The sequence below is a fragment of the Mycena indigotica genome, assembly GCF_014461135.1.
Source record: "Mycena indigotica strain 171206Taipei chromosome Unknown Mind.scaff0001, whole genome shotgun sequence".
In the NCBI taxonomy this organism is placed as follows: Eukaryota; Fungi; Basidiomycota; class Agaricomycetes; order Agaricales; family Mycenaceae; genus Mycena; species Mycena indigotica.
This window is the reverse complement of record NW_023503000.1, coordinates 1020637-1036128: the sequence shown is the minus strand read 5'-3', so window position 1 is coordinate 1036128 and position 15492 is coordinate 1020637. Positions and strand designations below refer to the sequence as shown.

The following is a 15492-nucleotide window of genomic DNA, read 5'->3' as shown; positions in this document are numbered from 1 at the left end:
CACTTCTCGATACTTGGCAGAGGCGCGACGTCTCGCCACACTAGTCTTGAATTCCTTTTGCTTGGTATTCTGCGACATGAGCATCGAGTAGTTTTGACAGTGGGTGAGGGAGAAAGCAGAGCCTGTTTGCTGCGTTACCGTGACGCAGGAGTAGGGGCCGGGCTTACCCGTACTTGAAATACTTGCAAATATGCGGGGATCACAGACTCGCAGGGCATTGTTTTCTCTTCTGCGAGCCGTTCTCTATGCCCTAGATTTTTTGTCTGCGTGACAATAGATTCATGGTAGTCGAGATGTGTAGATACTCACTAGTTGGTTTACTCCTAGGTAGATCAATCTAGCACAAAGATTGCACTCATTCGCAGATGAATGTGAGGACCTTTGCCTGGTTAAAGAAGAGATAGACGTGCCAGCGATCTACCGACCACTTCGAAGCCTTAAACGCTGTTATATTTGTGTCGGGAGAGGTGAGTGTGCGTTACCTGAGTGTGCGTTACCTGAGTGTGCGTTACATCAATGAGTGTGCGTTATCCATTGACTGATGAGTTGCCTCCAACTTCCACCTCGTCGATGCCCTCTACACTGCTCCCCTCCCCTCCCCAGGATGCTGCTGTCTCGCGGCGAGAAGCTTGCGCAAGATATCGGGCCAGGTGCTTGTAGCACACTTTCATATGTAGCTCCTGACAAGATCTAGGAATCGACCAACTTTACGCCAGAAGGCGGGGAACGGATGGAGCGGTTAGTTGCTGTTTTCTGCTCACCGGTGAACGCACTGCACAGCTTTACCACAGCAACCGGTTGCGGGAGGTCAACGAAGAGGAGAAGGAGCAGGGCCGAGCTAGAGCGAGGCAGGCCAGTCAGCGGTATCGAAAAATGCACGTGCTCTCGATCGTTCTACACCAGCTCTACTAACGTTCAAGCAAGACACCGACAAGATATTATAGAGCGCCAGAGGCGGACTCGCAATAGGTGCGTTAATATCGCGACTCTAAAATCTTGTCAACTTTTGCACTCAGAGCCTATGATATGACAATACCGCCCTTGGGCCAATGGCAGCAGTCAGAGCTATACATACTCGACCACGACGACACTTTTCACGACTTTGAGGAGGAGACCAAGCCTGTAGTGTCGGAGCTTTACCTGGCCTGAATATTGTTTCCGCTTTGCTGTCGCTTATCTTTTGTTCCTTGCTTTTAGATGCAATAAAGTCATATTCAATCTATCCGACCAACATCCAGCCCTGAGCTCCCTTCTCAAGTATCTGGCCTGGTAACTTTAACGAAGCCTCCCGTGAAGTCCTGACCTCCCCCGACTTCAGTGCAGCCGTGAAAATTGCAATAGCATCTTCTAATGACGATGCCTTTTGGTGTCGCCCATCCCGAATACCTCGAACGTTGACCGCTGACTCGATCCTTGACCGGTCGGTGAGCACGATATTTCATCAAGCACAGAAAACAAACGAAAAACTTACCATGTCGAGTAGATACCGGGCCAAATTCCGACTATACACACGAACCAGGAGTCCTCAGGGCCGCGAGCGGCGAGATGGTCGCCAAGGTTGTTCCAATTGTGGATGTCAAGCGGACGCGGGCGTCTCCGAGATAGACAAATGAAGTTTTCCTGGACCCAATTCCTTGGTCGATGTAAGATGTGCCATTTCCGCACGAGCCAACGCTTCAAGAGCAACCTTGACGTCAGTGTATGAACGGAAGAGGGAGCCCGGAAATCGCCAGGTAGCTTGATGTAGGCTTCCCCTGTTGCTATTAAGTTGATTGTCGCCAGATATTTACTGGGTCAAACGCACATGGAATGAGTTACGCCGATGGTCCTGCCCCGGAAAATAGCGAAAAAACGACCTTGATTGGTTGCTAGAAAAAAAAAGTTATCTGGGGCCTTCTCTTCGAGTGACTGTGCACGCACTACGGATAATACATGTGGATGCCAAGCTGACCCTCGTCAAACTTTGGCCTTCAACTGCGCATCCTTGACTCTTGGGGCCGTTCGAGGAGGGTTCGTCTCTGAGGCAGGACGGCGGGTGGTCAGCGAATGACTGAGACATGGAAGTTGGAAGGAAATTTGGGGGGTCAACTCAGGGCTCAGACATACGACGCCGCTTAAAGTAGTCGATCTCAGATCTGGTAACCGTCCTGTTCCATCAGATTTCTTGTTGACTTGCCTTGAATTTAGTGAAAACTTTTGAAGCACATCACGCAGCAGTCACACTTCGTCTCCTCTGCTCCACTTCATCCTCAAGTTTCCTTGTTCACAAGAGTTATGGTTGCGACCAAGCCAACAACCCCGCAAACCAAGTCCACAAAACGTAAACGCGTGTGGCGTCCCATGGAGAAAATCGAGCGCAAGTCGAGAAAATTCTGGGCCAAAGGTGTTCGCGAGCTCATTCTGAAGCCGCATGTCGAAGCATACGCGAAGGCATTGTCTCTCAATTGGCGGGAAAATCGCGACAAAATTCAAGCCGTTTGCAATGAATACAACGCGCGGATATCTTGGCGTATTCCAGACCACGAAGAACCAAAAATCACCATCCCTCTTGAGCCGTGGGACCCCCATGCGCCTGAACCGGTCGAGGACCCACCCTTGAGTGAGGAGGAGCTGGCAAAGAAGCACGAGATTGTCAAGGAACGAAATAAAGTAAGCTTTCTCGTTTGAGTCCACATCCATCTTACTTCATTATAACAGAGCATTGCTCGCTACCTCAAGTACCACGCCCGAAACATTCGCGGCAAATATTTACGGGCAAGGACTCATAGCCCCTACAACATTTTATTCCACCGCATGAAAGCCGTTCCTCGCCCCAAACGAAAGCTCCAACCTCAACAGCAGTACCAGCACGAGCATGCTGAGGAACTTCGCCCCATCTACCTTCAAGAGGCCAGCCGCATCAACGACAGTAACCCGGGGCGAAGCCTGTGGTTATAAACGCTCCCTTTCGCCAGAGCGTCGTCAAGAAGATTTTCGAGAACCTCCCAGTGGAAGTCCAGAACGAGTATGAGCAAAGGGCGCAGGACGAAGCTACAACCAACAAAGAAAAACTTGCCATTTTCGATAAGGAGGGGCCGCCGGTGACCCCAGAATTCCGTTCCGAGTAAGTTGTTTCTTGGGGGGTTGTTCTTCTTGCGCTAAGCTGGCTTCAGATGTATTGCAGACTTTAAAGACTTCATTTGGCCCATTGCTACACACTTTACGGAACTGACAGGTCTCCACTTCTTCTGCATGGTTGGCGGTCTCAAACCCACTGAGCAAGGTGGCGAGATTTGGACCTCATCGTAACCGAAGCCTTCCCTATTTTCTCACTCCAACTTACTATACTTCAGGGTCTATCATGGCGTAAATCGAGCCACTGTCGGAGTTGCATGGCCCTCCTCCAACAAGCCACGGTTCCAGACGGACGTTGTGGGTTTTTTCAGGGAATATCTGGAAGGTTGTTTTAGTGAGTGAATCTCTGTGTGCCATAATGATGCTAACCTTTGTTATTGTAGCGGAATCCGATAAAGCAGATGCGACCTTGGGTCGCCCCTCAGGCCAGAACGCGGACAACGTCCACTTGCCTGCGAAAGACAACGCCCAATCCACGTCCAATCCAGCTCCTGCAAATCCTTCCCAACTCGATGGTCTACTCCGCTTCCCAGACGACCATGAAGAATTTGATTTTCAAGTCACACAGTCGGACTTGGAAGAGTCTGACTCTTCGGACTCTGATGATTCCGAGTCAGACTCTGATACCGACTCAGGTGCGGCGCGCGGCAAACGCAAGGCGACGGTCACCGCGAAAAAAAGGAAGGAACCAGCAAAGTCGACTCAGAAGGGCAAGCAGAAAGCCAAGAGCAAGGCGACTCCAACGGTATCACCAACGGTAGAGTCAACGCAACTGGACACGAATGGTGAGGTTTTATTTTGAACGACACTGAATGTTGACGGTTATGCAGCAAACACCGGCCCAGTACAGCCCATCGACTCGTCTGGGGCAGCTGCGTCGGGCTCTTCTTCAAATCCAAGTCCACAGCCAACTGGCGATCTCTCAGCATCTTCCATCGTTCAACAAACCGCAACCGCTGCACCAGCTATCGTCCCACAAAAAAAACAAGCGCAAGCGACCAGAACAGGCAGACGATGACAGTTCTACGCACAAGCGCCCAAAGCGGGCAGTTGAAAGCGCCAATGACCGTGTCGCGTTTACAAAAAGAAGCTGCAGATAAAAAGCTCAAGCAAGCTGAACGTGAAGCCGCGGCTAAGGTGCAACGGGAGGCGGCGGCGCAAGTCCGAAGAAATGAGGATTCAACGAGAGCGCGGAATAATATCACGAACAGGGATTGGCATTGGCAAGACAAGCCAGAGAGGCAAGATTGGCAAGGGAGCAGCTGGAGAAGGAGGCGGAACATTCAGCTGTAACTTCCTCTTTGGCTTCAAACGACCCGCCAGTCAATCTCGAGTCGAGCCAGCAGGTCGCTTTCGCTGCATCCTCCCAGGTGCCTCACGCTGACAATGCCGCACCTGCATCCGAGTTGATAGCATGCCCACCTGACGCTCCGACATGGTTCAAGCATATGTTCACCGACATCTCACGTTTCAAGCTCGGTCCTCGCTTTGTGCAGTTGATCAAGGCCCTCGTTTTGCTAGAGGCTGCATACGGCTACCTTGATCGTCGCGCCAAATTGCCAGCAGTGGGCCGTCCTGGTCAAATTGGCGAGTGGTTTAAGCACGGTCGCGTCTGGAATCCTGAGGCCATGAAAATTTCCGACGTGCTTTCATATGGGAAACAATGGAACTCTTGGTGGCGGAGTCGGCAGCCTCCGTGGCGCGTTCCTGATTCCGCCAGGGATGATTTGCTCAAGGTTGCATCTGAGAGACGTAGCTGGGGTGGGTTGGCGTTACCAGGCACCAGTGGGATGGGGGTTGTGGTGGCCTCCCTAAGTTGGTGGGGCCGAGAAGTATGGGATAAAGGCAACGAGGCGGCTGCAGATTGGGAGAAGGCTGTCGACGATGTGGAATGGGTCGTGCAAAACCTCACGAACGATGCTGCAGCAACCCTGGACTTTTTGACGAAGGACAAAGGAGTCAATGCGAAAAGCCAGTAGTGCAATACTAGTACTTCGACCAATCTCATTCCAATCACTTGCTACGACTAAAGTTCGACCATGTAAAAGCAAGTAGTATTGCTGTAGAATGAGTAGCTATTTACAACTGGAGTTCTACGAGGCGAAATTCGGCTGGGAAATGAAATCCACGAAAAGACGAATCTACCGTGCTTGCGTCATACCATGAGTATTTTCGCCGTATTGCCCACTGCCGGCGACGGTCAAGATTGGGTCGATAATGAATGCGCTGGCTGCACGTCGGACAACTGTTGCTGTGTCTGTCGACCAGCCAAAGCGTTAAGCAAACGCAACAGAAGTGATGACCGCAGGGGTCATTATTGATTCGGAAATGCTGCGAAATTTCGCGCAGTCTGTATAGGTCAAGGTTAAATGGAGGACGGACAGCAAATAGCACCTCTTACCTCACGGGAACAGACAGTAGCTGCCCGCAAAGTCCGCACAAGTCGGCAGAGTCAGTGACGACGACGGTCGACATCGAGGGTGGCCGTGCTTTTCCACGATACAGGCTTGCGCGCGTTGGGATTGGAGTGTGCGCGTCGAAAACACGGTGGATTACTGGAGGGGTCATGCCGAAAAGACTGTGGCCTTGTGGGATTTCATCTGCTGACCGAGGGCGGAAATGGGGTACTGTAAGATTTTAACGAGGAGTCAGTCGTGAATGTTGCAAGAGGGAGAAAGCCTTCACCGAATAGTAGCCGCCTATTGCTACGAGTAGGCCCGGGCGTAGTACCAAGCTCAGACTCGGGCGATGATGTAGAGAGCTCGGGATCTCCTCGCAGCATTCGAGCTTGAAGTTCTTGCCATTCCCAAGCAAGTGCCGCAAGTGTTTTGAATATGAGATTTTCTTGATTTCCCCGGCGCAAGGGCCCGAGTCAGTATTAGTTTAGCATCGTGTCAGCCACGACATGACGACCCTGAATCCTTCGGATAAGTAGTTGTAGTTGTGGCTCGGATTTGGCTCGGGTTTTGCGACATTTGATGGTCATTTGGCGGCGTCACGCACTCACACTTGATTTGATTCTTTCCATGATCCCCTCATTGTCATCGAGATCCTGTGGTTGTCAGGGAAAAAGGCCCGATTTAAGCGTGAGGTTGTCGGCTTCGACGCTTCAGCTTGAAGTGGGTTATCGAAACAGTAAGTAAGTTATAAACATCCTCCCCGGTCCAAGTTGAGCAACTCACAATGTCTGCTCCCCACACCCCCCCTCGTTTGTGTTCCTTTCTGAATTTGGCGTCGACGTTGACGATGCTCTATAGCCCGGCGCTCGCTTATTCGTGGTCGGTCGACACCCACAGGCAGTGATACTTCCTCCCCCCCTGCTCGACGACCAAGAATTGGAGGCAGCCCAAGGACCGTGACTGCCAGCGGCATGCATTCAAGTTCGCGAGTCTCGTCTTAACGCTACCACTGGCAGTGTTCGTTCTTCTCAGTCGCCGCCGACAACCATCTCCTGCGATGAGGACCCGGACTCCGACTTGGCAGAGCTCTCTGATAGCGACAGCCAGAGCGAACCTGAAGAAGGATCTTTGCCATCCCCAAGCAACTTGGTCAACGAACGGCGAATCTTTCCGAGTCCCTGAACTCCAATTTGGTTGAGTCCGCCTGGTGAGTCTACGCAGCTAATTCTCGCTGCAGCTGTACTGATATCAACGCAGAATATTATTCCACTGAACGACCTAGCTCAGTCCTACGTCAACTCATCGCTGCAGAGGCCGACGCGGAGATTATGGACCACAGGGCTCAACGGGCAAGCACCCTCACCTATCCAACATTGTCTCCCACTCGTCGACCAGCTCCCCGTTTGCGCGTCGGTCGGTTTGATGTGGCGAGTCTACCTGCAGATGTGCAGGAGTTTGCGTTGGCCGAGCGTTCGCGGGTTTTAGCCTATACCCAAAATCCAACCCCAGGCCAATCTATTTTATCTCGTGGACGTCGTTCTGTCGGAGTCTGTCCTAGGATGCCCCTCTCAGCGTTGACGCGGCTTCAACCAACCTCTTCGTTCCAGGCCTTGAATCCTTCCTTCTTCGAGTCGACGCCATCATCCCAATCAACCACTGGCAACGCCGGTGGACGCGAGCATTCGCCATTGGCGAGTCCTATCACGATATCGCGCGGACGCTCAAGCTCTAGCCTAAGTGGGAGTGAAGGCGATATCTTGCAGCTTGGGGAGGAGTTTGATGGTAGCCGGGTGGACCTTAGGATGGCTTTGGGCAGCCAAGTTGAGGGGGCATCGGTCTCAACTTATGATATAATCTGCCAATACCCTACCTCTCATCAAAACTTTGACTTGAGTCGTAATTTCAGTAGATAGAGCTTTGCGCTTCGTTAATTCGCTTGTCCCTAAATTTTTGATCCCCAATCAACGAGTCCCAAACGCGTGCCGCTTCTAAACCCGTGACCGTGGCGTGGCAATTACGTGTTGATGCTTATTTTTTCTTGCCTTATTCCTCTTCACTCTCCACAACCGACATGGCGCCACTGACTTTGGCGCAGCGCAATGTGTACGCCCGACGAGAATGCGGACTTCAACCCGACCGACGAGCATGCGTATATATCTGCAGACAACACAAGAGTTGTTACAAGTGCTTTCAATCTGTCCCCCAGCAAGCGTCCCCGAAAAGGGCGCGTCTACGAATCCGACCCAAGACTGCAGGATTGGGTCCCCGTCCCGGATGCCACCATGGATGAGGTAGATGCTCTGGCTACGTCAGTCTCATCTTTCGACGTTGACCTTGACGAAGTCGTGACAAAACGCAAGCGCTACGAGTCGGTACGTGTCCTGAAACGAAATATGCGAGAAAAGAGCTTACGAAGAATGTAGGATGATCCTATGGAGGTGTGGAAAAGTGTGTCGGGGTTGTTTCTCGACGAAATCGTACGACACGATGGTTTGGGTCAGCGAACCCAGTGCGCCGTCTGCCCGACCAAAGTTAACCAGGCCGGCCAGCGCTTTTTTCGATGCCGACAATGTGGGGTGCAAATCTTCTGCGAAAGTTGCGTCAAAAAACAGCACCAATGGTCACCTTTGCATACTATTCAGGTCAGCCTCAAGCATTTTTCACTGTGGGCCGACATATTGATCCTCGCTTGGTAGGAGTGGACTGGGAGCTTCTGGACAGAGGTTTCGCTCTACCACAGTCGAGTGGAGAGCGGGGGGCGCTCAGGCCTTGGCGCTATGTATCAACTAGGACATTCGGGTGCTACATGTCCCTTCCCTGGTAATCGGCGGTCAATGGTTGTCATCGACGTCAATGGAATCTTTGTCGTTGACATACAGTACTGCGATTGCCACAATACCAATGGCTCTGACATGCTGCAGCAACTACTCCGGAATGGATGGTACCCAGCGACAACCATCAACCCAGCGACCTGTGCCACCTTTAATGTGCTTGAACTGTTTCGTCTGCTCCGCACCATTGGCAACCTCAATGTCCATGACTTCATGCGGACTTTGGAGAGGTCAGGCGACCCCACCTTAACCTGCGACACTCCTGTAAGTACACACGATAATCTCGATCGTCGTAGACTGATGGGATTCAAGGATCGGTACAAAGCATTTGGGCGGATGGCTCGACAGTTTGATTTCTTGAAGCGGATGAAGCGAGCGGGTCGCGCGTACGAGGCTGATGGAATGGCTACAACGCCACCCGGTGGGTTAGCAGTATTATGTTGGGCGTGTCCAGCGGAGGGAAGAAATCTCCCCGAGGGGTGGCGTAACGTGAAGCCAAGCCAACGGTGAATACCCATCTATCTTTGGAAAAAATAGTAATGCGTTCAAGCTATCTTTACCGATTAATCCTCTCCATCGACGCGAACTTTCGCCTCAAGAATCGCCTTCGACCGAATGAGCATCAAGACCTGTCGTTAGGCTCAGGCTTGGGATATTTCGTGGAGTCATCATCGTACAAGGATCACCTCCGAAGCTATGTCAAAGAAAAAGATGTGAGTACTGTTTTGGGCAGCGAGACTGAGGTTTATGCCATGGTAACCCAATAGGTCAGCTCTTGTGTTGCCTTTGCTGCTCTGCTCCAGAAGGAGACTCGTTTAACGACCGGATTGCGTGTTTCTGGGGTTGCCGGATGTGTTTGTGCCCGTCATGGGCTGGTGCGAGCTCGAGGACTAGGAGATCTACAAAAGGGAGAACGGTATGTCGTCCAAGTTGCTTATCTTTTCGACTTAAGGATGACCTTAGGTATGCAAATGTGGATTGGATTGTGGCATGCACACTCTGGACCGAGCGGTTAATGGAGTATGGCTTCGCCTATGACATCGTTTGCCAATGGATGATAAATTTCTTCAAACGGCTGGCCAAAATTCGCGAGGGGTCGGATACAACCACGCTTACTACCGATTTCGACGACCTGGAGGTGGTTTTTGGCGTGCCTGTCTGGCATGCAGGTGCGCACGATCTTCAATGTAGAGCACATCTTGCTCTGGCTTATCTCTTGGGCATGGGAAAGACCGATGGAGAGGCGATGGAAAGGATATGGGCTAGTTTGAACCCCGCCAGCTGGGCTACGAAGGAAATGGGCGAAGGAGGTCGACACGATGTATTGGAGGACAAGGTGGATCATCTTAATTTCGAGAAAAATCTGGGACTAGGTATGTGCTTGGATTGCTCTTTGACTACGTCAAACGAATCATTGTTAGGAAGGGCGTTGTCTCGCAAACTCATCGTCGCCATCTCGAACGCCGGGCGTCAAGGCAACGAATTTGCGGAATTCGACCAAAGCATCAACAAAGTCAAGCGAAAACCAATGGCGAACTCTCATGGACAACTGGTATAAAGACACGACCCAACCAAATCCGTTTGTTCTGCAGGGTGGAAACGCTGGTCAGTGGCTGGACTTGGCTGCATGTTTCGGCTAATGAACGACGAAAACCAGCTGGCCCTACCGAGCGGGAAATTGTGCAAGACTTGAAGAAGGAAGAGCTTGAGGAGGTCAGGGCTGGCCGAATTCCTGTCTTAGAAGGCAAGATGACGGTTGTGGCTTTCATCAAAGCGGGCCTTCAATTGCAAAACTTGCAGTAGGTTGACCTACTCCTGCTCTCCGTTTATTATTGACACTTGGCAGGAGGCGAATCCGTGCGGCTCTGAAAAACAAGTCCTTGACAGCTGACCGTGCAAGTCAGATTCAAGAGCTGCGACTATCTCTCGTCAAACAAACACAGGCTTTCCAAAAGCTGCAATTAACTTACATGCCTGGGGTCGAGGGCTTGCGTCAAGCGGACGATACAAAACGCAACCCAGATCAACCGACTCCGCCACCAGAAGACACGAAGCTTTACCTGCCGTCAGACCTCACACATACTGAGCGTTTGCAGGCATGCGTCCAACGCGTTGTTGACACCGAGGTCAACCTTCGCCGTGGTCAATGTACCGATGCTTTGGTTGCCCTGCGGGCAAAAACTCTTCGCCCAGACGCATATGATCTGGTTTCGCGATCGCAATCTTGTGGGTCAAAAGGCGCGGACTCGGTCAGTAACACTTATGGGGCGTCTTGAAGAAGGCATCACCAGAATCGTGGCTAAATATCGTTCTGCGCAAGAAGCGATCGTGAAGCTAAAAGGGCCCGCCTTTGCCCCGGAGTTTCAGAAGCTGGAAGATGCAGATGTGAACTGCCGAGTTGTGGAAGAGAACGACATTGAAGCAGCCCAACGGCTTAGAGGTGCCGATGGTTCCAGAGGTGCTCGAAGCGAACCTAGTACCAAGCGCCTTCGCGCGGAAAAGTGTCTTGGATTTGGCAGGCCGAAATCGGAAGCGAAGCCGAAGAAATGCATGATGGTATGTGTGAAGGGTTTTCATTCAAGTCATTATTGACTGGTTTGGTCAATAGCTGTTCGTGTGGAGTGGTCAAAAGCCAGGGCTCGTCGCGCGCGTTGGAACGAAGAAGTCGAACTCATCCGTGAAGAAATGAAACGTGTTTTGCGTTCATTGCGGTTTGCGCAGAACGAGTGGGCAGCACGTGCCACCTCTGCGAGACTCTTTGTCGACCCAGAGGTGGCGAATGGTCTGCGCGCGTATGCTCTTCGCCAGGTGGAGCTACACAAACGAATAGCTGAAGGGTTCTACACCGAGTGGCGGAAATCAGTTTCGGATGCGGTGAAAGAGGTTATGGCTCAAGATGGGGCTCTGTATCGACATTTGCTGGATGGAGACTCAGAGGTTGGTGGAATGGCTGAGCTAGAAAGCAACAATTTGTAGGATGTTTTAAATGCGTCGAGTCACAATGCGTCGAGGCACTCAGTTACGTGTGAACGTGACATTCGTCACGTGCATGTGACGATCGCGACTTACCCACTTTCTCCGATGACCACCGTGCTCTGGGTAAGGATTGCCCAGTGGCACTGGTAATTCGTTGAATCATCATGCTAGAATATCGGTGAAAACCGGGTTCTCTTTGAGTTTCGCTTTCAAATGGCGCAAGTCGTCGACGCAGCCGAGAAGGCGGAGGACAAAGCCCACGCTTGGCGGGTTGCATGGCGCTGGATTAAGGTCTTCTTCGTGGAGCATACACCGAAGATGCTTGACCCCGTGGCCGAACTCCTTGGTCAACGCCACCAGGGAAGCCGAACGCCAAAAACAAACGGAATATGTTATGGCATGGGAGATGTTGCTACTAATAAACGCAGACGACGATTGTGTCACCACACCAGACGCTAAAGCTATATGGCTGAACATCTGCGAATGGCAGGAGTGTCTGATAAAGGAGGGGCACTATCTCCAACTGCAATCGAAACATTTTTCCAGTGAACTACCCGGGCGAGCTGCCAATACTAACAACTCCGAACCTCTCGTTGGCTTGCGCTACGGAGGCTGACGAAATACAGGTAATAACCAGGAATGCTGTGCTTTCCTTGACGAAGATCTCTGCTGTGCTTACCTGGGCTCTTGAACACGCCTTTGGCCCGCTGTGTCGCTACCTCATCGAGGACATGTTGCTTGTGCAAAGGTTGTCGCATTCGACCACCTGGAATCTAACACCCAACCGTCGGGCTGACGTATTCTATCTCGCATTGAGGTCTCTGGAAGCGCTCGGTGCTTTCGACAAGAAGAACTTCGAAAATGCAAATTTCGTCAATCGCATCGGAGCTCGACAAACGGCGCAGATTCTGATGCTCTCTCTGGATATAACGATAAAAGTCTGTGGCCTGAAGGACTCGCCCTTCCATTGGGCATTACCAGTCATGTCAGTGGATTCCCTCAACTTCCTCTACCGATTCTACAAGAGTGAGGAACTGAACGCCGCCTTGCACGTCGAGCTGAGGCGGAAGGGAGTATATGGGATGCTGATCGACTTATTGGCCACTCTCTTGACGATCGACGATTTCACGGAACTGACGGGAAACGCGCTGACTGGGGCGATGGATAGTAATGTCAACCTGCTGTTGTGGTTAGCACAAGCGGAGGAGACCTATACGAAGGCGATCGTTCTAATGCTCACCAACTCAAAAAAGAATTCGGGCGCTGCCCGTCTTATTGGACTTCCTGCTTCACAAGGACTCCACTCAACACACCAAGCAACAGGTGATCGCCTTTTTGCACTCCGCACTGGGCCAGACCATGTGGAATCCACGAGTCTTGAAGGTTTTGCAGGCTACCAAAGGAAAAGAGACATTGGCCCGATACGTCAACGAAAGCAGCGACAGATCGTTGTCGGGGCTCAATAAACAAGTTGAAGAAAGCACAAACCTGTGGGAGGTCCTTCAAGGGGTGGGGAGAGAGCTCGTGTCGCAGGGAATATGCCAAGGGGTAAGTTGTCATTTGAGCCTGGGTGTATAATCTGAGTCTTGATAGTGTGGCCATGTTGCCTCCAAAACGTCCTTCCAGACTTGCTCGGCATGCAAGGAGGTGTATTACTGTAACCAGCAGTGTCAGAGGAACAATCGAGCGTCCCACAGGATGTGCTGCAGTAACCTCGCGGTTTCGCTCTGGCGTGAGCTTTTCTTTGTTCCAATCATCAATTGACCTGAGCTGACTGGATGGCAGGTGTCCAACATGAGAGCATCGATAGCGCAACACAGAAGTTCATTCGTCGGACGATCACCAGGTCCTTTCGTACTGGCTTCCAGTCGATTAAGAGGCTGGCCTTGGTAGCGTTGGACGAGTCGGAGTACCTATCGGTGGTTTATCGCTATGATTGCGTGCCAATGAGGTATGATTGCATTCGCTCCACGAAACTGCCGGAGGTGCCTGGCATGGAGATGTGGGGGGGCGACGTGAATTTGATGAACATCGTTGACCTCGTCGAGGGCAAACTCGCCGTCGATGCGGTAATCCTGCCAGTCTCGAAGACGAAAACGGTGACTTGGACTGTCATTCGTAGGTGCACAGAGCGAATGGATCGTGCTTGGTGGTCTGGCGACATCCCGAATGGTTTGATGTACGTGTAGGGGCTGAAATGTATGTACCATATATCAATCAAATCTTCCGCTGACAGTGACAGACTGCGCCAAGACTCCGCGTTGCTACGTGGCCTGATTTTTACACTGTCTGGGCGTCTGCATCGACCACAGTCTTACCCCTTCCCCCCTGCTTCTGACTTTTTCCATCTGCCCGCTCATCTCTCTACCGCTCCCGCAAGGAATCTGCTGCCCAGCCCCGTTCCGCACCGTCTCCCTCCCCCTTCACCTTCCTTATACATATGTGTGTGTGTGTGTAGTGTCGGAGTAGCTAAGTATGTGCGCATAAATAGAGAACAAATACAATATATGAGTTACATCGAGCGATCCAGCGTAGGGGCTGGGCTGGAATTTACCCAAAATTTACCCAGGATTGATTTGGCCCTGAAAGTGACTAGACGGCGAGTATCGGCACGAGAGGATCAATCAACCTGGGTGAGCAGGGTCGGCAGAGGTAGAGTTGAAAATGCAGTGGCTTTGCCAGGGGGGTGGTGGAGCCAGGTGTTTTGCAATCTGATGTTCTGGCAACTGCCAGCAGTGATTGAATCAGGTTACAGCCACGGGTGGATTCCCGTAGGAAGAGGTGAGTGCTGAGCTGCAGGAGCGTAAGCAGGCAGGTGTAAATGTAGAGCCCGAAGACTGACCGTGTGTGTGTGAGGCCATAGTCGTGGTCAAAAGACAAGTCACAATTTTGTGTGTGACGGCACGCGATAATCTTAACTTCGACTTCCTCCCTAACGCCCAAGCTGTATCTGGCGAGCCGGCAAACACTCAGGCGCCATCTCAAGCTCACTCGGCTACTCAGGGCTATTCTCGCAAACATTTACGGCTACAGTCCCGCCTTATGTGCCGATTCAAGCCGGAGACGATGCCTATAGCTTGTAACAGGTGAGCTGTGGGCGGATTTCAGCAGACCAATATGGTTACCTACCCCCAAGGACGGACCGGTCCTCGGAAAAACGACAGTCTTTTGCGAAATTTGGCCCGCCATGGCCCTACTGTCCAATGCCGACCAACTCCAACAACGAACGCTGTCTGTCTGCCCCAAGCGTCGACTTTGACGATGATCGCGGTCTTCTCAAAGAGCGGGTATTAGCGCAGGAACGCATGTCAACACACCACAGCGACAACTCACCCGAGAATGACCCTATCTCGTCGCCTCGCTACCCCAGCCCATTCTCCACGACCACTCATGGCCAACACCACCGATGGTGATTCTAAGCAGGCGCTGACAACGACAAGCTACACGCTGCTGTCGATGACAAGAGCAGTCTCTAACTAGACCGACTTCATGGGTCGACGCCGTTTGCCTCGTCGTTGGGTAAGCCGTGCCGAAAACCTGTGAGTCGGGTCAGTCCCCATTGGCAACGTGTAGAACGACAACTTACTTGTTGTTAAGGGCCCGAACAATGACAAGTACCAACAGCTCAACGTCTTTGGCAGTCTCGAACACAACAAGTAAACCCATAACGTTGGTCTGCAACCACGGTGAGCCTCAGTCCCGCGCCTTTACAGTTGAGCAGATCGTGACAGACGACCTCAACAACTTTTCTTCGTTGCGCTGCTGGTTGCCAACGTTATTGAGACTGCAATTCACAGCGAATTTGGCCGGGCTCTGGAAAGCATGCCGTTCAGCGTAAAGGAATGACGAGGGCGATACCAAACAACTCACCTGCGCTGTCTCGGCGGGGACAATGACGAGCTTCAGGCTGTTGTCAACGACGACAACACCAACAAGGAAACGGACTGCACAGGTCGTTGGCACTGGGGTTGACAGCACCCGACTCGTCGTTGGGGGGAAGCCTTGTTAAGAACTTGCGATTCAGGTCAGTTTGGATTGTTAATGCGGAGAACGATTACTTACTTGTTGTGAAGTGCCCGAACAACACCTTCAACGTCTTTCGCGACAACGATGGCCTCCTCAAAATCGAGTTAGCGTAAGAGCATTCGGGCGGATATCGGCAAGACACACCG

The 15492-nt window shown here is 51.9% G+C and overlaps 1 protein-coding gene across 1 annotated transcript; it reads left to right on the top strand.

Moving 5' to 3' along the window:
* Positions 1-7612: 7612 nt before the first annotated feature.
* On the top strand, positions 7613-11320 carry MIND_00016500 (CxC2 domain-containing protein; the record flags this gene model as incomplete). Its single annotated transcript, XM_037357136.1, has 14 exons — positions 7613-7885; positions 7937-8155; positions 8210-8608; positions 8657-8850; positions 8895-9057; positions 9112-9260; positions 9308-9717; positions 9766-9896; positions 9937-9949; positions 10002-10143; positions 10191-10570; positions 10626-10784; positions 10829-10900; positions 10953-11320. The coding sequence occupies 14 exons, from the start codon at positions 7613-7615 to the stop codon at positions 11318-11320; spliced, it is 3072 nt and encodes a 1023-aa protein (XP_037225046.1).
* Between the last annotated feature and the right edge of the window lie 4172 nt (positions 11321-15492).